The sequence below is a fragment of the Canis aureus genome, chromosome 3, assembly GCF_053574225.1.
Source record: "Canis aureus isolate CA01 chromosome 3, VMU_Caureus_v.1.0, whole genome shotgun sequence".
Lineage (NCBI taxonomy): Eukaryota > Metazoa > Chordata > Mammalia > Carnivora > Canidae > Canis > Canis aureus.
Window position 1 is genome coordinate 78744470 of NC_135613.1, and position 26606 is coordinate 78771075.

Here is a 26606-nt window from a genome sequence, read left to right on the forward strand (position 1 = left end):
GAACTGAATTCTGCCAATGATCTCCACAGGCTTGGAAGCAGACCCCAAGTCTCCCATGAGATTCCAGACTCAGCTGACATCTGGTTTCAGCCTTGAGCAGAACACCGAGCTCACCTGACTCAAATACTGTAAGAATGGAAATTTGCATTGTTTTATGTTGCTACATTTGTGGTCACTTATAATGCATAACAGGAGATTAAAACAGTGGATACCTAGGATTTTCTACCACATAGATCTGAGTGTTCCTCAGTTTCTGTGTGCATGCCTTTGTGTGTATGTGCAAGACAGAGACAGTACATGCGGGAGAATGATGATGATAATTCTATCATCTTTACCAAAAACTTTTGTAAGAAGCAAAGTTGAGTCTAGAATTATCTACCAAGGATGATGCACTTGCCACATGAAAATGGATTTCAAGTTTTTAATTAATGCTGGGTGTCCTCTCAATTCCCATAGGGAGAGACATCAAGGCCCTGGAAAATGACAAACATGAGCTTTGTAACTACATTCATCCTCATGGGCATTCCCCATGCACCAGCCCTGGACATCCCCCTCTTCACAATCTTCTTAGTGATTTATGTACTCACCGTGATGGGGAACCTCCTCATCCTGCTGGTGATCAGGGTGGATTCTCACCTCCACACCCCCATGTACTACTTCCTGACCAACCTGTCCTTCATTGACATGTGGTTCTCCACAGTCACTGTGCCCAAACTGCTGATGACCTTGGGGTCTCCAGGAGGCAGGATGATCTCCTTTCACAGCTGCATGGCCCAGCTCTACTGCTTCCACTTCCTGGGCAGCACCGAGTGTTTCCTCTACACAGTCATGTCCTATGACCGCTACCTGGCCATCAGTCACCCACTCAGGTATGCCAGCATGATGAGGGGGAGAACGTGTGCCCTCCTGGCCACCGGCACGTGGCTCAGTGGCTCTCTGCACTCTGCTGTCCAGACCACGCTGACATTCCGTTTGCCTTACTGTGGGCCCAGCCAGATCCAGCATTACTTCTGTGATGCCCCTCCCATCCTCAGGCTGGCCTGTGCAGACACCTCCGTGAACGAGATGGTGATCTTTGTCAACATTGGGGTGGTGGCCTCGGGCTGCTTCCTCCTCATAGTGTTGTCCTACGTGTCCATCGTCTGTTCCATCCTGAAGATCCGCACCTCAGAGGGGAGGCACAGAGCCTTTCAGACCTGTGCCTCCCACTGCATTGTGGTCCTTTGTTTCTTTGGCCCTGGTCTTTTCATCTACCTGAGGCCAGGCTCCAGGGATGCTGTGGATGGGGTCGTGGCAGTCTTCTACACGGTGCTGACACCCCTTCTAAACCCTGTGGTGTACACCCTGAGGAACAAGGAAGTGAAGAAAGCTCTGCTCAACGTGGGCAGTAAGTCAATATTCACCCAATGTAAATAAAGAAGAAAGACCAGATGTGGCTAGCTTCTCTTTTATTTATTTAGAACTAAATTGAACCACCAACCTTGAACATTATACTTGTAAGGAACATTTCAATTATCCAGTCTTAATTTTTAAATTAAAATTTAATACATATTTAATTTTCCCTCTTAACTGCTTGCCAGAACCCCAGTATAAGCAGTCATTTATGGTGACAATCTAAGAAAGGATGATGACTTATTTCTTCCCTTTTATGTTCTACCAAGTAAATCATCAGAAAAGTGGTTGCTCCTATACTCTGATGAGTATTTTCCAGAATTACTCTTCAGTACAATATATCTATATTTTATTTTGTCAATTTAAATTAAACAATCTAGAAATCTCTTTCAATTTTTAAATCTTTATATTGTAAAACATCACATGTAATAATTGCAATTCACTTTATAATATAGTACCTAAAAGATGAAATTTTACATTATACAATATCACACCAAAAATACTTGATTGTCAAGAATGGCTTTATTCAAATTTATGAGATAATTACAAAGTAGAACTCTTTAATTTTTTCACTTTGACTTCCAAGATTTTTTTTCCAAGATTTTTTAAAGTACATATTTGTCTACCTTTGTACTTTATGCAATATTTGTACTGAATTGGTCACAGAAATGACTATTTAGATTGTTGTTAAATATTTAAAGAGCTCCTTTTATCTTAAATGCAAAGTTCCTAATTTCTGCAATCTCAAAATTAGTTTTGTGAGTAAATAAGGGATGAATAGAAAATATATGAAAAATAAGAAAATAATCTTAGATACAAAAATATGCTACCAATAAATATTGAAAGTCTCTACCAATTTTAGAAGCAGATTCTAAGTGTTACTTACATGGACTTATTGTTGTCTGTGGGTCACGTTTGTTTGACTTAAAATGTAAAATGGACTTGGATCCCATAATTGGGAGATAAGGTTTCGGCCATGAACCTCAAAGAAGTCATTCAAATATGTACCTATACTGTTAGTGCTTAAAGTAATTTTTCAGAAAACAAATGGTTTGAGTCTCACCTGTATCCTGTTAATGCAATAAATGCCAATGCCACCTAGCGTACCAAGAAAGAAGAGAAACCTGGCAGATTCCTGTTAGAACTGGAGATTACTTGTCAGACTCCTCAGACTTACAGCATCTGCCTTCCAGGGACCCGTTAGCAAGACAACCCATCTGTGCTAGGATGTATATCTTGCTCTAAGTAAGTTATGAAACTAAGCTAGGGAGAGAATTGCACCATCTATAAAGGCATGATCAATATAAACCATGATACCGTGATCCATTTAAGAGGTCAGTTACGGTGTTCATTTCAATAAACCAGACTGATATGGCCTTATCTATAACCTTATTCAATTTATAAAGGAGAAAATTGAGGACAAGTTAGATCAAAATTACTTAGCCACTGGGGTCACTTAGATTCTTCCAAGTTTCTTGTAACATCCTACTATTTTACTTATTCATACTAGCACAAAATATTATGGGACATTTACTGAATGTTAAGTCATGTGATAAGCAATAGATATACCAAAAGAATAGATGGATTCTGTATTCACGAAGGTTGTTACCTGGAGAGGGAGAAAAACAAGTATAGTATCATCCAGGGTACGTTGTGGTAAGTATAGTGCCTAAGGAGAGACCTATTAATAGTTTTAAAGTGGAAATATGGTAAACGATTAAAAATTCTGTAATAATATATGTTAAACAAACCATGTTGAAAGTAATTAAATGTTTAATGAAGATATGTAAGATAAATATCAGTGTCATTTTTTGGTTGAAAATATTATTAAAATAATTGTAGAATCATATAAAGTTTAACCAATAAAGTGAAGACATCCACTGCATAAATACATGGAGTTTCCCCCAATGGCAACAATTTGTAAAACTATAGTAGATATTGGTATTGATTTGATACACAATTTGTATTCAAATTTGCCCAATTTTATTTGTACATGTGTTGTATGTGTGCGTAGGTGTGTATTAATACCTGTGTGGTTTTGGGTATCCATCACCACAGTAAAGATTCTGAACAGTTGCAAGACTGTAAGGATGTCTTCTGTGAGGATTTTTAGCTAACATAAATATTACCTCTGAACAAAGCTATCAATTATTAGTCGTTTAATTGTTGAAGGGCTAGATAAACAAATCAAAAGTTGTTTTACCACCCTCTAACATTTTTTGTTCTCTTTTTCCTCTTTCCTGTCTAAATCCACCCACTTATCCATTCAATATACAAATATGTATTAAATCCTAGACACCATAGGCATAAAGATTACAGAGTCACACACATCCCCTCAAGGAGCTTATAGCCCCAATATAAAAATGCATAGAGGCATAAGAAGAGGAGTAGGAAAAATTAGACAATAAGAAAAGGACTTTCATCTTGCACATTCTGGAAAGTTATTAAAATACACAAATGTGACAACAATATGATGGCATTTCCATTTTGAGACATAATAGCAACAAGGAAGATAGTTTAGAGGAAGGCAAGCTTTAGGGGAGAAACATCGAGAGAGCCTTTTCAGCTGCATCTCAGAAAAGAAGAAACACACACTCATGATGATCCAGGTGAGGCAATAACAGCAGACACTGAGAGTGGTGTAGCAGGTGGCACGTGGTAGCCAAGTGTGTGAGGAGGTCGAGTTTGATGGAGAAGTTAGTATGCTGTGACAGCTGTGACATAACTCGAGAGTAGAGAAAGTAACAAAGGTGAGTTCTGGGGGTAGAATGAAAGTCTCATTTTGGAACTGTTTGGGCTAAGTACCTGAAGGGGCTTCAGGTGAAATTATCTGGCTGACAGTGTAACTTAGGAGACAAGACAGGTAAAGCCCATGAGGTTAAGTAAGCAAGAGGACTGGTCACTACATTCTCTGGTCTGTTCTGGCCTTAAACATCTGTTTCCTCCTCCCATTCAATGAGTGGCATAAGGAGGGTCCGTATAAGGAAAGGGTAACCTCCAGCTTTCTTACTTTTCCAAGTAAGCCCAAGAAGCACAGTCTTTGGGAGATTTGCTCAAATCTGTTGCTGAACCTTACAGAACTGTTTGTCACAATAACACCCAAAGACTTTTATAGAGACTGTAAATTTAAAGAGCCCCAGAGACTAGTGCTTCTAAGAGCAGCTACTTCTTAATAGCATGGTCCTGGGAGATACCAAGGCATTGAAGGTCCCAAATTGCTGTTCTTCCAGTTTGCTAATGCTATTGAACTATTCTGCTATAGAGATTACATGTAAATAGCATCATAAGCATATCTAAAGCAGGTGAGAAGGATCTAAGTACAAGAAGGAATAAATAGGACTGGAAAGGGAAATTATAGGTAAATATAAAACACTGTTCACTTTTTAGCAGTGTTGACCATTTAAAGCACCAATAATAATATCCTTTGAGGTTTATAACATACATAGAAATAAAATATAGGACAAAATATAAAAATATATTAGCTGTTACATGGAGTTAAATGATTGTAAGAGTCTTGGATTTTTAGGATTTGGTAAAAGTACTAATGTAAGTAAGTTATAATACTAAAAATTATATTGAATATCATAAAAAGATAATGGAATAATGAGATAAGTTAAATAACAAAAAATATAATGATGGACTCTTGTTTTATACATTAAATACTTTGATTAATACAAGGCAGACAGAAAAAGCACAGGAATAAAGAAAAAAAGTTTAAGGTATGCATTGAAAACAAATAGCAAAATGTTCCATTTAAATCCAACTATATCAGCAAATCAGATATATTAACCATCTCAAATAACATTAAAATGTTGCAAACAGACATAAAAATTCTTAATTATCTAGTTTATAAGGAGCTTCATTAAATACAAAGAATGGAAACTTACAAATGGAAACAGAGTGGAAAATATATGCAAAAACACCAGGAAAAAACTCAAGTCTATATTCATATAAAAAAAAAGTGAACTTTAAGGTAGGAGGTAAGAAGTGTAGACATATTTAAATTTTTTTCTATTGAAGTCTAGTTGATTTACAGTATTATATTAGTCATGGTGATTCGACAATGATCTACATGAGGAAATGTAGGATAAGTGTAGTCACCATCTCTCATCACAAAAAATTATGTATTTTCTGTACTTCTAATTCCTGTGACTTATTATTTGATAACTGGAAAATTTTACCTTTATTTCTTGCACCTAATTTGGCACTGCCCTTGGTTCTGTATTTGTTAAGCCTGTTTCTGTTTTATTGTTTGCTTATTTGTTTGTTTTGTTGTTTAGATTCTATGTGTAAGTGAAATCATATGCTATTTTTCTTTCTGTGACTTATATCACTTAACTACACTTGTTATCACTTTCGAGGTCCAACCATGTTGTCACGAATGCAAGATTACCTTTGTTTTTGTCGGTGAGTATTAAGCTTATTTTATAAAGATAACAGAATCAATTTGCTGTGGTAGGATGATTCAGTCAGTTAAGTATCCACTCATGATTTCTAATCAGGTCACGATTTCAGGGCATGAGGTCTAGCTCTGCATAGGGCCCTGCACAAAGTGAAGCCTACTTTGGATTGTCCCTTTCTCCCACTGCCCCTTCCCCAGCATACACCCTTTCTCTCTCTCTCTCTCAAAAAAAAAAGAATCAATTTAACAGGAAGATATTAAAATCCCAGATTTTTTGTAGTAGCAAAACAGTTTAAAAATATATGACTTGTGAAAATTGCTATTAGTAAGTTATTCTTCAGTGAAATATTTTAACAGCTGACAGAGCCTTAGCAATGATACAAATTGACAAATATTGACATAAAGTGCAAAGAGTGTGAGAAGATAAATGCCAATCAAGAATTTTATGCTAATAAATACAGAGAACAAACTGGTGGCTGCCAGAGGGGCAGGGCTGGGAAGGGGGCGAAGTGAGCGAAGGGGACCTGGAGGTTCAGGCTTCCAGGTATGGACTGAGTGAGTCATGGGAGGAAAGGCACAGCATAGGAGGTACAGTCAGTGATATTGTAACAGGGTTGTAGGCGACAGAGGAAGCTACACTTGTGGTGAGCAGAGCGTAATGCATAGACTTGTGGAATAATATATATTGTACATCTGAATTATTATACATTATGTGTCAACTATACTTCAATAAACATAGATACAATTCAGTGTTGAGCAACTATAAACTATGTGTGAAATAATGATATTTGGAGATGTTAAAAAAATGGAAAGTTTTTACCACTACTACAACCATATCTAGTAACTTAAATATATACAACAACATAATAAAATTAATCCTGAAAGGAGTATTTGAGCTATAGGAAGGATCAGAAAGTTTAAAAACTCAGACATATAAACAAATCTGCATAAATATTATATCATTAAAAATGTTCAGTTGTTGAGCTTAAGAAGTTGTGATTAGTGACTTCTGGTTTTATCTCTAGTATTAGAAAAGGCTTGGAAGCTGTCCCTTGCCTTCTTTAAAACAAGACAAATTGGGACATATTGAAAATCAAGGCTTTCCTTGGACCCAGCAGAAAGCTGAGGTCACAGGGCAAATTGGCCCATGTCAGTGATGGATTAATTAACGTGGCAGGCTGCCCATTGTACATTACTCTTCTGTGTTGATTTTACAGTTTGTTCACCTATGAATGGTCACATTTCATTAATGATTTTAAATACTTTCATATCACATTGACACATGTGTGAATATACAGCCTGCAGGCACCTTTTAGAGGACAACTAACTAGAAATTCTTGCATGTCTTACCTAATAATATCTCACTCCACAGGAGCCCTTGCCATCTACTTGTATCTAATGATCATTAGTGCTATCATTAGGGCATCTGACTCCCTGAGACTCGCTGCACAAATTTCCATATTTTCAAAATTCTACTATGGCTTTCCACAGCCCCTGCTCTGACTATGGGTGGACTGGAGGAATAGAGTGATACCGAATCTGTAAGGTTTCACCAATGTCTTTTCTGATCTAATATGTACACCCCCTCCCTGGTCACTTCGATAGTATGAATATCCAAATATGAGAACAAGGTCTCTGAAAATACTTGATACTGACAACTTTGATTAAGGATATGACCCTCTCATTCCACTAAGGAGGAAAAGATATGAATTTGTCTTAATTTTACCCACAGTGAGAAGAATAGGATCAGACTGCAAATATTTGAGTTAGACCTTAGTCTTGCTTAATGAAGTCCACCTAACACATCCTCATCTCTACCAGAGGGACATGGCAGGAATATACCTTCTGGCCTTCCTGTGGTTGAGAGCGGGCAGGTTGTGGTCAATACATGTGCATGGTCTGGATGTAAAGATTGTCAAGCAATAAAAAGAAATGTGAAATGCCTTGGGTTTAATCTCTTGGGTCCCAATTCTCTACTTGTTAGAACTAAAAGAATCAACATGCATTATGACTTGGCCTGGAAAACAGAAGCTCTGTGAATGTGGAGCAGACTCCAAAACACATAGACTGAAATCATCTTTGTATTACTCATACTCTGTATGGACTAATTATTATGAGTTATGTGGTTGAAGCAAGCGTTAGTTATCTGTATATGCTATTTTCTTTATTTCTGGGTGTAATTCACTGTACTACCTCATCTATGTTAGATGTCATGATGTTTTCTGTAGCACCCAATATATACTCTAGGACACTAGAAGATTCTTTTTTTTTTTTTTTAAATTTTATTTATTTATTCATGAAAGACACAGAGAAAGAGAGAGGCACAGACACAGGCAGAGGGAGAAGCAGGCTCCATGCAGGGAGCCTGACGTGGGACTCGATCCCTGGTCTCCAGGATCACACCCTGGGCTGAAGGCAGCACTAAACCGCTGAGCCACCTGGGCTGCCCTAGAAGATTCTTTTTATCTACTTATGTGTCTCCCATTGGAGTCTGGAGGTCTGGAGAACATATACTGTCTTCATGCCCTGTGTTTCCTGTATCTTAAATAGAGGGGTCACCTAATTTCAGTTGTTGAAGGTATTATTGCATTGATGATTTATTTGAGGTAGCAGGAGTCAATGAACAAGTATCAGCATTGGGATCATTATAAAGTCCCCCTCTTCATTCTGGATTTGAGCCTGATTTTTCCTAAATTAGTTATTTACTCCTTATAATTCACTTACTACTTTTATAAAACAGACCATTGTTAACTACTAGTGAACTCAGAAGATAAAGCTTCAAGGAGCCGATCAGATGCATCATAGTATTACCAGACAATATTTTAAAGTTCAGCTTAAAAATGGAATGGCACCAGTAATAACAAGCCTCAGGGGACAAGTTCAATACACCAGGGCTGCTATTTTGAGAAGAAACCCAGGAGAATACATCAAAATCTTGCACTATGTGATGAGACATTTGCTCAGATTTCATCGTTCCCTATGTGGAATGCCTTCATTTTCTCATGTTTTATAATAGCAAAAGCTATTTTATAGGGCTCTTATAATGATTAATTTAGGAAGTGTTTGGCATGTTCCAAGCTCAATAATGTTGCTATTTTGCCTCTGAATTATTCTACAATTATTTAATTCATTATAATTTTAATGCTTCAGGTATTTTTTTAAGGTGAAATTCCTTGAAAACCATTAAATATAGATGTAGCAAATTTATCAAAATAATTAATGAACCAGAATGATTACATTGCCTATAATTAGCTAGAGTAATTTATTATCTATAATTTAAGATGATTTTTAAAAAAGCAACAATCATGCATTCAAAATGCTATTTTTGGTTACTGGGAGTCATTGACATAATGTTTGAAGGCAAATATTCTGAGAATCAGGCTACCTGACAGATGGCCCCAGGTTTGAACTTTAGAAGTTTACTTAAGAATTTATAATGAATCAGTATCACTCAAAACAATTGTATACATCCATCTGATCCTCATAACAGTTTTTTGAGAGAGGGTCATTTTTTGAGATGGAAAATTGAGGTACTGAGTATAAAATTATTATCAAAGGATTTGAGCCAATATTTGTTTTGTTTGGATGCAAGTATAGCATTTCATCTATTACATGTGGATGCCCGCAAGTAGGGGCAAGGTAGCTACTAAATAGCTTTTTTTTTTTTTTTGCAATTTCAGCAAAATAATTTTATTTTCTAACACATGGTAAACATATACATCCAATATGCACTCATCTTGCACATTTATTCACAAATGACTTCCAAATTACAACTGCTTTGATATTGAAGAGTGTACCAACAGTTATCTTAGATGAGATATGAAAAATGCTTTTAGATATATAACATCCTGAATATATTGGTCACAGCAGAATTTGCTTTAGTTAGATTAGTTCTATGAATTCTGAAAAGCTACTACTTTTGCATCTAATTCTCCAGATGAATAGGATGGAGGAATATCAGCTTGTATTCCAGAGAAGATTCCTTAGTTTTTCTGGTGATGGAACCACTTATCCACATCTGTTGGTACTGTGCAGGCAGACTGCACGGTGGCGGTATTTTCAGGGTGTTTTGTCCTGGCTAGGGTTTTTTTCTGATTTGCAAAAGAAATATGTGGAAATCTCATGTTGACACATTACTTAAATATCTTTTCAATTTTTATCTTTCACGTAGGAAACATCATTGGTCCCAGCTTGCAATGTGGGGTGCTCTTGTCCCAGAGCAGGTTGTAGTTTGGGGCAGCTGAATTTCTAAGACCCTAAGATGGTGGGAGCAGGGGGACCTGGCCAGATGAGCAGCCGCCACCAGCTGTGGCACAGCATCCAGCATGGAAAGGTTTGGTACCAACCGGGGACATCGGTCAGGTAGCACAGGAGACCCAGGTCAGAATATGTGACGGAGACTAGTGGTTTCTGCCCTTACCTTCCTGCTGCTCCGCCTCACCCAACCTGGGAACCTGCAGGGCTCTGGCAAGATGGTGGATGTTGGCAGTTCCTGAGAGGAACGTGTCAGCACCACAGCCTGTCTTGGCTGACCCCCCAGAGCAATAAGGAGCTGCTCACAATTTGAACTCATTCAGTGTGGGAGCAATGAACATGATCAGGATGTGCCATGAAGACGAGTGGTCACACGGGGACACAAACACACACACACACACACACACACACACACACACACACACACAAAGCCATACACTGCCATTGATAAACTGAGAAGGTAGTCACATAGTTACAATCATGAGTAAGCGACACTGATATCTGCTGTTGTCCTTGGACACTGTGACTAGGAGTGTAAATTCCCAAGTTGGGTAGATACGCTTTAAGAAAAAAAAGATATATTATAAACTTAGCTATATGAAAAATACAAACCTTTGCGTCGGAGCTCCAACCAGAATACTTATTTTTAAGAAGGCAAAACAATGGTATATGTCAATTGTAGCTCAATAAGGTGGAAGAAAACAAAATAAACCATTCATGAGCAATAGATAAATCAGAAATAAGCAAGCTCAACATCAGTAAAACTTTACTTCTTTTTTTTTTTTTAAGATTTTACTTATTTATTTATGAGACACACAGAGAGACAGAGGGGGAGAGAGAGAGAGAGAGAGAGAGAGAGAGAGGCAGAGACACAGGCAGAGAGAGAAGCAGGCTCCATGCAGGGAGCCAGACGTGGGACTCAATCCTGGGACTCCAGGTTTGGACCCTGGGCTGAAGGTGGCACTAAACTGCTGAGCCACCCCAGGCTGCCCCAAAAGCTTTACTTCTGATATAAAAAAATCCTCAGACCACTTTGTGCAACAAATATTCGTGAGTGGATGATTTTGAACAACATTACCATGTAGAACTATACATGTAATAATATTGCATGTTGATGACTGAATATATCACTTTTTTATTTTATGAGCACATCTACTTTCCAGTGTTTATTTGCTCTGAGACTGTGTTACTTTGTCTTTAAGCTTCAACAGAGCTTTCTTCACTTCCTTGTTCCTCAGGGTGTACACCACAGGGTTTAGAAGGGGTGTCAGCATCGTGTAGAAGACTGCCACGACCCCATCCACAGCATCCCTGGAGCCTGGCCTCAGGTAGATGAAAACACAGGGAACAAAGAAGCAAAGGACCACAATGCAGTGGGAGGTGCAGGTCTGAAAGGCTCTATGCCTCCCCTCTGAGGTGCGGATCTTCAGGATGGAACAGACGATGGACACATAGGACAACACTATGAGGAGGAAGCAGCCCGAGGCCACCACCCCAATGTTGACAAAGATCACCATCTCGTTCACGGAGGTGTCTGCACAGGCCAGCTTGAGGATGGGAGGTCCATCACAGAAGTAATGCTGGATCTGGCTGGGCCCACAGTAGGGCAAACGGAACGTCAGCGTGGTTTGGACAGCAGAGTGCAGAGAGCCACTGAGCCACGTGCTGGTGGCCAGGAGGGCACACGTTCTCCCCCTCATCATGCTGGCGTACCTGAGTGGGTGACTGATGGCCAGGTAGCGGTCATAGGACATGACTGTGTAGAGGAAACACTCGGTGCTGCCCAGGAAGTGGAAGCAGTAGAGCTGGGCCATGCAGCTGTGAAAGGAGATCATCCTGCCTCCTGGAGATCCCAAGGTCATCAGCATTTTGGGCACAGTGACTGTGGAGAACCACATGTCAATGAAGGACAGGTTGGTCAAGAAGTAGTACATGGGGGTGTGGAGGTGAGAATCCACCCTGATCACCAGCAGGATGAGGAGGTTCCCCATCACGGTGAGTACATAAATCACTAAGAAGATTGTGAAGAGGGGGATGTCCAGGGCTGGTGCATGGGGAAGGCCCATGAGGATGAATGTAGTTACAAAGCTCCTGTTTGTCATTTTCCACAGCTTTGGTGTCTCTCCCTATGGGAATAGAGAGGGCACCCAGCATTAATTGAAAACCTGAAATCCATTTTCATGTGGCAAGTACATCATCCTTGGTAGATAATTCTAGAGTTAATTCAACTTTGTTTCTTACAAAAGTTTTTGGTAAAGATGATAGAATTTTCATCATCATTCTCCCGCATGTACTGTCTCTGTCTTACACACACACACAACGGCATGCACACACAAACTGAGGAACACACAGATCTATGCAGTAGAAAATGCTAGGTATCCACTGTATTAGTCTTCTGTTATGCATTATAAGTGACCGCAAATGTAGCAACATAAAACAATGCAAATTTCCATTCTTACAGGGTTGGAGTCAGGTGAGCTGGATGTTCTGCTCAAGGCTGAAAACCAGATGACAGCTGAGAATGGAATTTCATCTGAAGCTGGGATCCTCTTCCAAGCCTGCGGAGATCATTGGCAGAATTTAGTTCCTTGCAGTTTAGGACTGAGGTGTCTGTCTTGCTGACTGTTAGTAGGGATCATCATTCTCAGCTTTAGAACCCACCCTCAAGTCCTAACCACTTGACCATCTCCTTCAAAGCCAGTAGAACCTCTCTCCAGTTTGTTCTGAAAAAGTGTGATGTAGCAGATGCATCAAGAGTGTTAACCCATCACAGTCTCAGATGTCACCCATGATTAAGACATTCAACAAGAAGTAGACATAAGTGGGTAACTATCAGGGGGGCTATTAGAATTCTATTTTCTCTCCTAAGTTCATGTGATAACTTGAAAAACCAAGAATTTATTTATTTATTTTTTAAATAAATTTATTTTTTATTGGTGTTCAATTTAAAAAACCAAGAATTTAATGTTGATAGCACTACACACTTCAAAAGTCTACAGTACTGAATTTTATCTCGGGTCCTCATATGTAATTCAGCAGTAGTAATACCAGCTGAGAAATGGTAAGTTAAATAGGATAGTAGCTGTAAAATCCTTAGTACAATGTCTGGCACTTGAGAACTGCTCAAGAAATGATAATGAATCATAGAAAATTGAGCCTTGTGATACAGATCTGCCTGCCTATCTATATCTAACCATCTATCAGATTGGGAAAATGCGTGAGAGGATAAATTTTCTTTGTATGTAAGGAGTTCTCAGTTTCAAAGCTAGATCTTTGAGGAGCCCTTCATCACTGGTATTGGGACTAGTATCACACTATAATCACCAATTGGTTAAAAAGGAAATTCTATCAGAAAAGGTTGAGAAACTCAACTCCATGACATGATCCTTGTAATCTTCCATATAATCCAGAAAATTCCAAGCCTTGTACATTGCTGGCTCCGTGCTTCTCTTACTAGGATACTAGGCTATCCTTTCTGAGGCCCCAGGAACATAAAATTCATATGTGTCCTCCCAAACACAATCCACTGGCAGTTTTCTACTTATATCCTTCCATCCTAAATATCTGGATATTTTCTAATTTGCCATCTCTTGAGATAATATCCCTCCATCCACCGTCCACTCCTCATATTCATAAATTCAGGCAATGCCCTTCTATTTTTTTAAGATTATTTATTTATTCATGAGAGAGATACAGAGAGAAAGAGAGGCAGAGACACAAGCAGAGGGAGAAGCAGGCTTCACGCAGGGAGCCCGACGTGGGACCCCATCCCATGTCTCCAGGATCACGCCCCAGGCCCAAGGTGGCGCTAAACCCCTGAGCCACCCAGGGTTCCCCCCTAGGCAATGCCCTTGTAAAAGAAGACCTCTCCATCAAGTGTATGGCTTTTATTTATAACCTACTACCTGAGACAGGAGGAACAGAACCAATTCCAGAGGAATGGATGTATGCCAGCTTGATGTCAAGAAATGCTGGGACTCTGTACAATGAAAGGTCAGACAATATTGATATTTTTTATTTAATACAAACTTGTCTTGAGTGCAGGATTCTTATTATTATTGCTGTCATTGTTATTATTTTTTTGAGGGAAGACTATGTAACTGGCTCCACAATATGAGAGAAGCCATGATTTCTGTTCTCAGCAAAGCTTAGACAAAATGCACCCTGTGTTTAGACAATGTGGCTTAAGCTAATCAAAGCTACAATTTTCATGGGTGAAAAAGAGTGGGAGATTCAGGCTTCCAGGTGTGGAATGAAGAAGTCATGGGAATAAAAGGCACAGCATAGGAAGTACAGTTGATGGTATTGCAATAGCGTTGTATGGTGACTCATGGTAGCGACGTTTGTGGTGAGCATAGCATAAAGCACAGAGAAGTTGAATCACTATGTTGTACATCTAAATCTAGTGTGACATTATGTGAAGTATATATACAAAAAAGTTTTTAAACGCATATTTTTTAAATCAGAGAATAAATAAGAGTCAAAATTATTATAATCACCTAATGGATATCAGAATTCAAAAACTTTTATAAATGTATCTGACATTTCTACTTGACTTGTAGTATCCCATTCCCAAGATAACACCATATTCAGATTAGATCACATAGGAACCTTTCATGATGTGAATGGCAAATAGCCTCAGATTTAAGGCAGGAGTATCAATTAGAGCTATCAGCATTTGACTTGTTTGCCCATGATGCAGCAATTTAATCTCTATCTGTAGGTTTTTATTTAATAGTTTTGAGTGTGTGGGGGGAGAAAAAGAGAGAGAGAGAGAGAGAGAGAGACAAAGAGAAGACAAAGAGAGGAGACAGAGAGAGAACAGAGAGATACAGACAGAGACAGTGGCAAAGTGAGACTTGGTACTCAATGTGGAAGGAGGTCTAACAATGCCCAAGCATCTTTTATCTCAGTAGAAGTTCAGAAGGGAAAGTAGGAAGACTAAGAGAAATCTACTATTTTAAGAACTCACCTTAGAGTATATGATTCATTTCTGCATAAAACTCAGCTTAGTTTTTTCTTTCAATTTTTCACTGTCAAGGCAGTAGTTCACAAGTTATTACTCAAAAAACCAGTACACCTATGATTCTTTGGTGAAAAAGAATGACTCTTTTCTATTCAAGACTCAGCTAGTTGAAGTGCAAGAAATGGAAACTAAGATGGCTAGATAGACAGGAGTTTAACTTGATAAAGTGTCTCAGGAGATGGAATTCCTCTTGGGTCTTCAGATTCCCTTGATGAGCAGAAAAACAAGAAGAGACTAATGACAGGTTTTTGATAATCATGCATATATTACCCACCGTGTTTGCTTTTTGAACCCTCCTGAGAAGAGCTCATGTCTTTCTGAAACTAATGTTTATATGTAAGAAAAAGAAAGTAGGACCCAGTAACCCTTTTTCCTCAATGTTAATGCAGATAAACATACAACTGGTGACTCTCAACTTAAAATTTTCCAGAATCCATAGATGGTCACCACCTGTTCCCAAGCTCCATTTTAAAGCAACTCTCTCTTCCACCATCTTTTAAAGTTTGTTTAAAATATCTAAATTTCCAAACTTGTTTTTGTCATTTAGAGATTTAGAATATCTTTGCTGAAGGAAATATCTAAGGATACATAATTATCCCTAGTTGTATAATATTAGATTGCAGTGCTGTCATAACTCTTATGGTCTTATAAGCATGTATGAACACATGACATATTGAAGTGTATCTTATTTTGTAACGTAGCTGCGTAGCTGCGGGAAACTGAAGCCAGGGGATGGAGTGGTTTTTTCATATTTCCTGTTCTCAACCTTTTACTTTAACAAAAGTGGTTGATGAACTTAAACTTGAGGAGGCAATTCCACCACACTGTGAGGGAGCCATTTGTGTGCACTGCATCACTACCTCACCAGTTCTAGCCTTTGTGGGTTGTACAGGGCTCCACTTTGATAAAACTGAGGGAAGTATGTCAAGGATAAGCTTATCTCTCCACAAACATAGACCAGATCCCCTGGTGTTTCCATGGACAGCAGTGAAACAGATCATATGAGGTGGTGTGAGAATGTATGTGCTACCGCATTCCGGCATTTTCCCACAACTGTTGAGCATGAATGAGGAGAAGGACGGCGTGGGGCATAGACCTGGTTGCGAGATGATGATCTGAAGCCAGTCCTGTTGGTTTTCCTTGTGACAATATTGCTAGTATGTAGTGGAAGCCCTTCATTCCTAGGTTATGGTTACAGGCTGCAAGACATGGTTTCATTGTTTCGGATGTATGTGAGAGAGTGCAACCCAGAAAGGATCACTATAGTCTCTAAAACCAATTCCAATTGTTTAATAAAAAAAAACTATGATAATGAGTAAGAACTATGGAGCAGAAACTCTCAGAGATGAAATGTATATGGTCAGTGGCTTTTCTTGCTGTCTGCTGTAAGAGCAGGGAATGCAAGCTTGCACACCTAACTTTGCGTGAGGAGGCAAGCCAGTTCAACTCAACAGAAATGTATTCAGTGTAACTTACAAAGTGTGACATTTTTGTCTGTTTCAAATGAGTTTATAGTCTTATGAGAAGGAAATGCATTTGTATCTGAGCATAGAAATAAAATTTATGACAAGATAATGAGTAAGAAACAACTGGTACAGTTCAGGAAAAGGGGGCAGAGATGTACAATAAGTACGTAGTAGTTCAGGAAAAGGGGACAAAGAAAGGGCATTGGGTCTAGATTTTGTAAAGCAGGCATTATGGTTTGAAGGTCTTGAAAAATCTATTCAGAAGAAAAGAATAGATAGAAGTTTTTGTGTGAAGGGAAAAACAAAAATCCCCTAAGGATAATCCTAAGAGAATTGTTCTAGAAAAGTCTAGATACCTATTTTAGGAGGAGAAGCCCTGGGGCTAGGAAAAAGCAGTTACAAACTCTACTTGGCACACAAACAAACTCGGGTGTCATGGGCACCTCAACATCCCACAGTCCAAGAGGAGGCTGAATTGAATAAGCCTCTGGGCCAGAACAGACCACCTAGAAGTTGGATGAAAGCAAACATAAGGACTTCTCTTCCCACTAAGGCTGATGACACATCATCCACAAAACTGAAGGCTTACATCAAAAATTCCATTTGTTGTTTGACTTTTAACAGAGAAATATATGTTTCTTCAATTTAAAAAAAGACATCTAAAAACATAACACAACAAATTTTACTGCAGCCTCCAACCACAGTTACAGCCGCAGCAGAGCTGATGGGTGAACCTAAGTCTGAGTCTAGAGTTTGAACTCTTCACTAGAAGGAACCACGGGGAGTAATGTTTCCTATGGAACTTCACCTCTTGGGAGGGTGTTTTGTTTTCAAGTTTGTTTTGAGGTTATCTAGGCTTGGGAGTGGGAATAAATAAAGTGGAGGGAAAGTACCAGCCTGAATGTTTCTCCAGCGTTAAAAATGGAAACTCAGAACATACCACTGCTTAGAGTTTGAATATTCATTATGCTTTGGCTTCCTTCTACCTTTGACTTCATATTTTAAAATTCAAGTAACTCTCTGGCTTCATATTTTAAAATTTAAATAATTGATCCAATTAGAATTTTATATTAGAGAACGAAGCAGATTGGGAATTTAACTTTTATCCCAAATGACTAATTGTCACATTCCCTTATTAAATACTTGTCACACACACGTATGCTTGCTGAATATGCTACCTTCCAAAGGTACTAAATTCATACATGTATCTAATCTTATTTCAGATATCCTTTATATAATATGTACTATATATGCATATCCTTTATATATAGGTACGAATAAATACAAATTTCATTAATATATGTCTGTTAGCACAAACTTTTAAATAGCTGCATTTATTTATTTTTTAAATTTTTATTTATTTATGATAGTCACAGAGAGAGAGAGAGAGAGAGAGAGAGAGAGGGGCAGAGACACAGGCAGAGGGAGAAGCAGGCTCCATGCACCAGGGGCCCAACGCGGGACTCGATCCGGGTCTCCAGGATCGCACCCTGGGCTTAAGGCAGGCGCCAAACCGCTGCGCCACCCAGGGATCCCTAAATAGCTGCATTTAAAAAATACTTTTAAATATCTAGTAGAACTGTTTTCTATTCATGCTTAGAATACTTCCAGCATTTTCTCAGATTTATTTCAGTGGATATACAAATATTCTGTATTATTAAATATGTTATTTATATCTTGTGTTTTATAGTGTATATTATGTTATTGTAAATGCATTGACTTATATGTTTTGCTGTCATGACCTAATAGTCATTTTAACTAAGTTATGTTTCTATATTTCTGTTTATCACTTATGTAGTAATTTTTAAATTTTTTAAAAAGATTTATTTATTCATGAGAAACAGAGAGAGAAAGAGAGAGAGAGAGAGAAAGAGAGGCAGAGACGCAGGCAGAGGGAGAAGCAGGCTCCATGCAGGGAGCCTGACGTGGGACTCGATCCCGGGACTCCAGGATCATGACCTGGGCCAAAGACAGAAGCTAAACCACTGAGCCACCCAGGGATCCCCATGATTTCTTAATTTTAATATTCAGCAAGAAATTGATTATCCTTACTTCTAAGTTCCTAGAGAACATTTCACTTTACCCCTCTTTCACTTAATCTCTCTAGAACTCATTTTTATTACCTGTAAAATAAAGTTAAGCAACACGATCTCTATGCTATTCTTTATTTTGATATTCGAAAGGTCTATCATTCCTCTATTCCCAGGGCTTCTATTAATTGCTCATGAAAATTGGCATATGCAGGCAATGTTCCTTGACGAGAGATAGGAAAAGAGGAATCACATAGAAATATGAGAGATTGACAGTTACTAGCCAGATTTCTTCATATGCCAGAAGTGATAAAATATACTATGGACAATTTTATAAAAAATTTGTTTCTGTTTGCATTTATTGCATAGTTTGATATGCAAAGGGCCATGATAGAACCAAATGATGGAAATGAGGTATCTTGATTTAAACTGCATGTAAAGAATATTCTAATATATATGAACTGTCAATTGTGTAATAGGTTTTTCTCTGAAGTAGTAATATCTCATATGGAAAGGGTCATGGAGAAATTGTTGGGTTGGGGAACCAGTTCAGAAAAAGTGAGGGTATTGTGCTATGTCACATGTCATAGAGTAAAGGCTACCGTGATGATGATGATGGGTTGTAAACCCAAGTCCAGCTAACTTCCTGCGGGGCGCCTGATGTGGGACTCAATCCTAGGATCTCGGGATCATGCCCTGAGCTACAGGCAGAGGCTAAACCACTGAGCCACCCAGGCGTCCCATCATAGATACGTTTTAATGGAACTTTTTTAAAGATTTTATTTATTTATTCATAGAGACAGAGAGAGAGAGAGAGGCAGAGAAACAGGCAGAGGGAGAAGCAGGCTCCATGCAGAGAGCCTGATGTGGGACTCGATCCAGGGTCTCCAGGATCACGCTCTGGGCTGCAGGCGGCACTCAACCGCTGCGCCACTGGGGCTGCCCTGGAACATGTTTCATGAGAACACTGGTATCTAACTAGGAGAGGAATTGCCATGTCATATGGTAATTTAATTTTTTTTTAATTTAAATTTAATTAACATATACTGTATATTACTTTCAGAGGTGGAATTCAGTATTTCATCAATTGCATACAACACTCAGTGCTCATTACTTCAAGTGCCCTCCTTAATGGCCTTATGGTAACTTGTTGGAGAGATTCCAAACTGTTTTCCCAAGTATCTGCACCATTTTACAGTTACACCCACAATCTATGAAAGCTCCATTTTCTCCACCATTTTTTCCAATATTTGTAGTTTTTTTTTTTTAAAAAAGAGAATGAGGGAGTGACAGCATTCAGGGGAGGAAGTGGGGCAGCGGGAGGGAGAATCTCAAGCAGGCTCCATGCCAGCACATTGCCCAATGTAGAGCTTGATCTCATGACCCTGAGATCATGATTTGAGCCAAAATCAAGAGTTGGATGCTTAACCAATTAAGCCACCCAGATGTCCAATATATATATATATATATATTTTATTACAAGAGGATCCTGGAATATCTTGTTGTGTTAGGAAATAAGGAAGTCTTTGAAAAAAATGGAACATGTCAAGAAGATAGAGGGGACAAACTGAGGATCTCCAAATAACCAAAGTGAGTACAATTGAATAACAACATAAATAATTATCATATTGGATTTTATTTAATCTCAGAATCAAATATGCATGAATCCTTACCTATATAAATAATTGAATAAATAACTGGGGAACAAGAACCAGTTATTCCATACAAAAATTCCAATTAATAATGCAGAGAATCAAATGAAAATTTCTTTAAAGTCACCATTAGACAAATCAACAAAGTAATAATATTTTTAGGCAAAATACAGGAATGAATTCTAAAATCAGTGAGTGATAGTTTGGCAGGACATGGAATTTAAGCATAGCCTCAAAGTATCTCACCCCAAGACATTTCACATAACCAATAATACGACATACTGACATCATGTATGCCCTGAAATGATGCCCTAGAAGGGATATAAAATTATTTCTGTGGTATTATTGCCCCAAATGCATAGGCTCAATCTACCCAGGAAAAAGCATCATGCATACCCAACATGAGAGACGTTGTATAAAATAATTGACCCGTACTCATCAAAATGGTAAAGCTATAAACAAAACAAAACAAAACAAAAGAAACAATGGTAAAGCTCATTAACTACAAGGGATGAATGAGGACTGTCACAGATTGGAAATGACTAAGATCCTGTGCTTGACTCTGGAGTAGAAGAAGAATATTGGGGGAAAACTCGTAATGTTTCAACATGGTGTGTAGTTGAGTTTATAATATGATACTGTCAATTTCCTGATTTTTGTACTTTTATTCTGGCTTATAAATTGTTAACATTAGAGGAAGGTGGCTCCAACTATATGTGATTCTACTCTTTTTGAAAAATTTTATTTGAATATAGTGGACATAATATGTTACATTAGTTTCATGTGTACACCATAGTGATTCTACAAGTTTACCCGTGATGCTATGCTCACAAGTATACCTACCATCTGTCACCATAAACACTATTACAGTACCACTGACTATATTCCCTATGCTGTGCCTTTTATTTTCATGACATGTATTTTTAAAACTTTCTTGTAAATTTAACATTTCAAAATAAAAATTTGTAAAACTCAGGAGAAATTTAAATGTTTTATTATACTCATTCTTGAGCAAACATTATCTTTCCATTTACTTAAATGCTGTTTTTTGTCACTCCGTTGACTTTCCTTCTTTAGATTTCTTTCTTTTCAGCAGCTTATTAAAGTATATATTGCATACCATAAAATTCGCTTGTTTAAGTATACAATTCAATGATGCTTAGTGAATTTACAAAGTTGTGCAACTATTACCACAGTTGAATTTTAGAACATTTCCATCACTTCAGGAAGAACTGTTTGACCATTTGTAGTCATTTCCTGTCTTAGCTGGGTCCCAGGCACCCAGTAATCTACATTTTCTCTTTATAGATTGTCATCATAAAGGAAGCATACAATATGTGACTTTTTGTGTCTGGCTTCTGTCTGCTTCTTTCACTTAGCACACTGTTTTTGAGTTCCATCCATTTTATAAACTGCATTAGTGTTTTTTTTTTCTTTTTTATTGCTGAATGCTATTTCAAGGTTTGAATATGCTCTCTTTTTTAATCCATTTACCAGTCAATGAATAACAGACTTAATTGTTTCCATGCTTTGGCTATTATGAATAATTCTGCTATGAATTCATGTTTCTATGGACATAAATTTTCATTTCTCTTGTGAAGATTTGTAAAAATGGAAATACTAGATCATATGGTAAATTCAAGTGAAATTATTTGAGACAGTGCCAAATTTTTTTCCAAAGTGGCTATACGTTTTTGCTTTTTTAGAAGCAATGTAAAGAGATTTAAGTTTCTCTACATCTGATAACACCTGTTACTGCTTGTTCTTTAAAAAAAAAAAATTTTCACTAGATGTGAAGAGAGATCTAAACTGAATTGGTTGAAATATCAAGGATACGTATCTACAAGTAATGTGAGGGACATTATAATATATAAAAACATTGATCTGAATCAAGTCCACCTTAGCAGAATGTGAAATTACCCTGCAATTATTTCCTTGTTCACAAGTGTGAGGGTGGAATTGGTGTTCTCAGCAACTGAGAGAATCTCCAGATAGGCTTCCTGATGCTGGGGTAAGGAGGGACTATTTTTTTAAAGATTTTTATTTAAATTCCAGTTAGTTAACTGGAATATTAGTGTCAGGTGTACAATATAGTGATTCAGCAATTCTATTCATCACACCATGCTCATCACAACAAGTGCACCCCTTCATTCCCATCACCCATTTAACTCATCCCCTTACTGACCTCTCCTCTAGTAACCATCAGTTTGTTCTCTACAGTTAAGCATCTGTTTCTTGGTTTCTCTCTCTCTCTCTCCCTCTTTTTCCCCTTTGCTTTTGTTAGTTTCTTAAATTCTACATAAGAGTGAAATCATATGGTATTTATTTTTCTCTGACTGACTTATTTCACTTAGCATAATACCCTCTAGTTGCATTCACATCATAGCAAACAGCAAGATTTCATTCTTTTTTTAATTGCTGAGCAATATTCATATATATACATATATATAGATATATGTATATATATATATATATATAAGCTCTTGTGGTCCACATTCTTGCTAGTACTTGGTATATTCGCAGATGACACATTTTTTTCCACCAATCTTAAAAGCATAGATTTACATATTGTTGTAGGTTTTTAAAAAGATTTATTTACTTATTTGAGAAAGAGAGAGGGTGGAGAGGAGGACCAGAGCAGAGGGAGGGATAGAAACTCAAGCAGACTCCACAATGAGCATGGGGCTTGATGAGGGCCTTGATCTCATGACCCTGAGATCATGACCTGAGTCAAAACCAAGAGTTGGATGCTTAACTGACTGTGCCACCGAGGTGACTCTATTATTGTAGTTTTAATATGCATTTATATGATTACTAAGGAAGTTGAGCATGATTTCTTTGCTTTTTCAACCTTTCTTATTTCCCATTTCTCTGTAAAGTCTATATGTGACTTTTGCCTATTATATTTGTTTTTCTTTTACTTCTTGATTTAAATATTTTTCTACATTACCACTAATACTTTTTCTTTTCTCTTTAGTTTATGTGTAGTAAGCATGTTCTCTCAAGGTGTAACTTACCCCTTGCTCTATCTTTAGAATGTTTTTGATAATTCATCCTTATCAAAATTAAGAATTCCTACTTAACTTTTTGTGTGTCTTTTTAAAAGTTGTTATCTAAATTCCAGTTAGTTAACATACAGTGTAATATTAGTTTCAAGTGTACAATTTAGTGATTCAGCATTAAATACAACACCTGGGGCTCATCAAAAGTGCACACCTGAATACTCACCACCTTACGTTCCAGCAATCACTCTACTAGGTATTTACCCAAGGGATTCAACAATACTAGTTCAAAGGGACACATGTACCCCATGTTTATAGAAGAACTATCAACAATAGCCAAATTATGGAAAGGGCCCAAATGTCCGTTGACTGGAGAATGGATTTTATCACATATATGACAGGTACAGTTTTGGTTATGTTGGGTAAAGATTTAGCTGTAGTGACTCATGCACTTATGGACACACAGAATATTATGTCAGTTAACTATACTGGTGACATAACACTAATAGGAGCTGGTGTGCAGGAAATAGAAGATAACCAAGATGACCTGCAAATTCATATCTGTACTGATTTGTGGGAGTAAAACCTACAGAAACAAACTGCCACCTCAATGACAGTTGGGGTCATCTAGTTGTCTTGGGATGAGTTAGGCTAGTCCACAATATCCGGTCCAGTTTGATAATGTTCAGCAATGTCAGCTTGTACTATGCTCCAGTTTCTTCTATTTCATTTTACTCCTGAAATACCAAATACGTAGTTTCAAGGATCTATGTGATGTACTGACATAGGATGAAGGACACGACTTCCCTTGCTATTCCTATTTCCACATGGCGGGGATCTCCAAGGTTTCATTTTCTTGGCCCATTACATGATGAAAAATATCTGCCCTGTCATCTGACATAAAATGTAGAATTGCTGGCATTTATCCCCCGGCTGAAAAAGTATTTGGGCAAACATGTAAGGCAGTAATTTGTCTACTTTGCTTTCTTCCTGACGCGGGCAGTGAAGCTAGGTAATTCCATGGGAAGCCCCTGCATATAACTACATCCAGACGTAAAAGTTAATCATAAATGACTGCAGCATAAATTGGCAAGATCAAAACATGGTTGTGTCTTGCAGAAACAATGGCATGATTCACCCCATCGGCAACATTGACATGCTGAGTTTCCTTATAAGAGGATGTGTTGAAGAAGATGTCCTTAATGTTAGCTATTTCCTCATAACCAGTTGCAAAATAAGTCTTGTACTTCTACATATATTTCTACATTACTTTGGCATGTATGTGTTTACAGAGCTTCATTCCTCTTCTCTATGCAGTCCATTATTTTATCTAAGATGTGTTCACAGAAATTTTACTAGTTTGTCCATAAGGCACACCGTGTTGAGTTAGAGTTGTTTCAGACTAGAGATGGAATTGACATCACTCAGATCTGGATCTGGATGGAATAAATGGTGATGTATCAGAATGGCTCCCTATGTGAAGGGAATGATGTGAGGAATACAACTGCTTTGTAGCAGGTGCTGACATTGTGTGCATGTAAGTAGGCAGGAGAGGATGTATACAGATGATGTGCAGTCAGTGCCATGGTCAGGCATGGATCTTTATTGGCACACTTATTTGTTCATACACTTTGGCTATGTATCATTTAAACACTCTTGCAGTAAGTGGGCATGCATTTTGCTACAGAAACAGCAATACCAGATACTTTCCCATTCTCTCTAGTAAATATGGAACATGGTCATGGGATCTGGACTGACCAATAAGATATATCAACCTAGATTTTGGGTCAGAAGTAAGGGCAATTAAAGGCACATGCAAGAGAGGATGATTTGGGTGATGACCATGACAGGATTAGCAGCATAGAGATTTGAAAGGCAGGGTGACAACATCCTGCAGCATGTTCATGCTTGTGGTGGGGGTATAAGCCCCCGTGGACAGGAACTCTCCATGGAAATGTCAGTGGACCATCACCACAAACTTATTAGGCACAATTCTGAAATAATTCTTCCTGGTTTTCCTGTTTCCTGTTCCTTTTCCAAGTTTAATCAAACTTGGCTTTTCTAGGGGTTTGTTACATGAGTGTGTGTGGGTCGTGGGGAGAGGGAAAGAATGTATTTCAAGTGAAGTATAAATTTTAGTTTAGCTTACTTTTTACACTTAAAATATATATTGTGACCATCACTGCAAGTCAACTGATCAATTTCCAAATCTTTAATTTTCTGGTGTCTTTAGGCACATAACAATGTACCTAATTTAAATTAATTAGATTGTATCATATATGATATATTATTGCTCCCATCTTTAAAATCCTTTTGTCTTTTTTTTCAACATCACCTCTTAACTGCAGATCAATAATCTCATTTTTATCCTTCTGCTCCTTTATCTATCTCCTACGATATACAAATTGTCATTGTTTTCCTTAAAAAGATGGTACAGTGCTAACAACACTACTGTGCATTATTGAAAATATCTCATGAAAGCCACACAGAGTTAACTGGTGTAGTTATAATCTTTCAGGTACTGCTTAATATTTATGATGTAGCAGTACCACACTTTATTCAGCAATTTCTCTTTAAGGATATTCACTTGGTTTTCAGTTGTTTCATCACTAGAAATCATGTATGAACACACACTTTTAAATTTTTTATTTTTTTAAGTAATCTCTACATCCAAAGTGGGGCTTGAACTCATGACCCCAGGTTGAGTCCGAGGCTTTTCTGACTGAGCCAGCAAGGATATCCAACACAATTGTTTGAAATAGGCCACTTCTGATTAGTGTTTTTTTTTTTTTTTTTTACCAATGAATAGATTCCTAAAGTTGAATTATTGGAATTAAGAGCATATGAATTCTAAACATCAATAACTACTGTCATATTGCTTTCCTAAAGAAGGCTCTGTAACTGTATAGATTTGTACCAATATTAGTAGGATGAAGCTTTTCACTGTATCCAAGCCAGCAACAGCGTTGATATTAGTAACTTAAATTAGTTATCTTTTTTGTAAAAGTTCTGACAAACCGATAAGAAAAAGACTGTTGCCTCAAAACAAAGAAATCAATAAAGTTCATAAAAAGCTTACTTACAAATTAAGAACTACTTTAATATATCAAGTGTTTACACATGCTTATAAGAACATAAAAGTTGAGACATCAATGCACTCTATTACTTATACAACTGGGAAATAGTTATGTGTCCTTAGGTATTTCCTTCAGTGAAGACACTCTAAAACTCTAAACAACAAAAAACAAGTTTGGAAATTTAGATGTTTTATCACACCTTAAAAAGATGGTGGAAGAGAGAGTTGCATTGAAATGGAGCTTGGGAACAGATGATGACCATTTATGGATTCTGGACAATATTAAGTTGAGAGACACCACTTATG

The 26606-nt window shown here is 37.7% G+C and overlaps 2 protein-coding genes across 2 annotated transcripts; one reads left to right on the top strand and one right to left on the bottom strand.

The window, feature by feature from the left end:
• Positions 1–480: 480 nt before the first annotated feature.
• On the top strand, positions 481–1416 carry LOC144305729 (olfactory receptor 10G7). The gene has a single exon (XM_077884804.1). It carries the CDS (start codon positions 481–483, stop codon positions 1414–1416), a length of 936 nt encoding a protein of 311 aa, XP_077740930.1.
• A 9798-nt stretch (positions 1417–11214) lies between these two features.
• LOC144305735 (olfactory receptor 10G9) lies at positions 11215–12150 on the bottom strand. The gene has a single exon (XM_077884809.1). It carries the CDS (start codon positions 12148–12150, stop codon positions 11215–11217), a length of 936 nt encoding a protein of 311 aa, XP_077740935.1.
• Between the last annotated feature and the right edge of the window lie 14456 nt (positions 12151–26606).

Bases quoted from the DNA above. Each gene is read 5' to 3' on its own strand.
- LOC144305729 (XM_077884804.1), top strand. From the start codon at position 481: ATGACAAACATGAGCTTTGTAACTACATTCATCCTCATGGGCATTCCC.
- LOC144305735 (XM_077884809.1), bottom strand. From the start codon at position 12,150: ATGACAAACAGGAGCTTTGTAACTACATTCATCCTCATGGGCCTTCCC.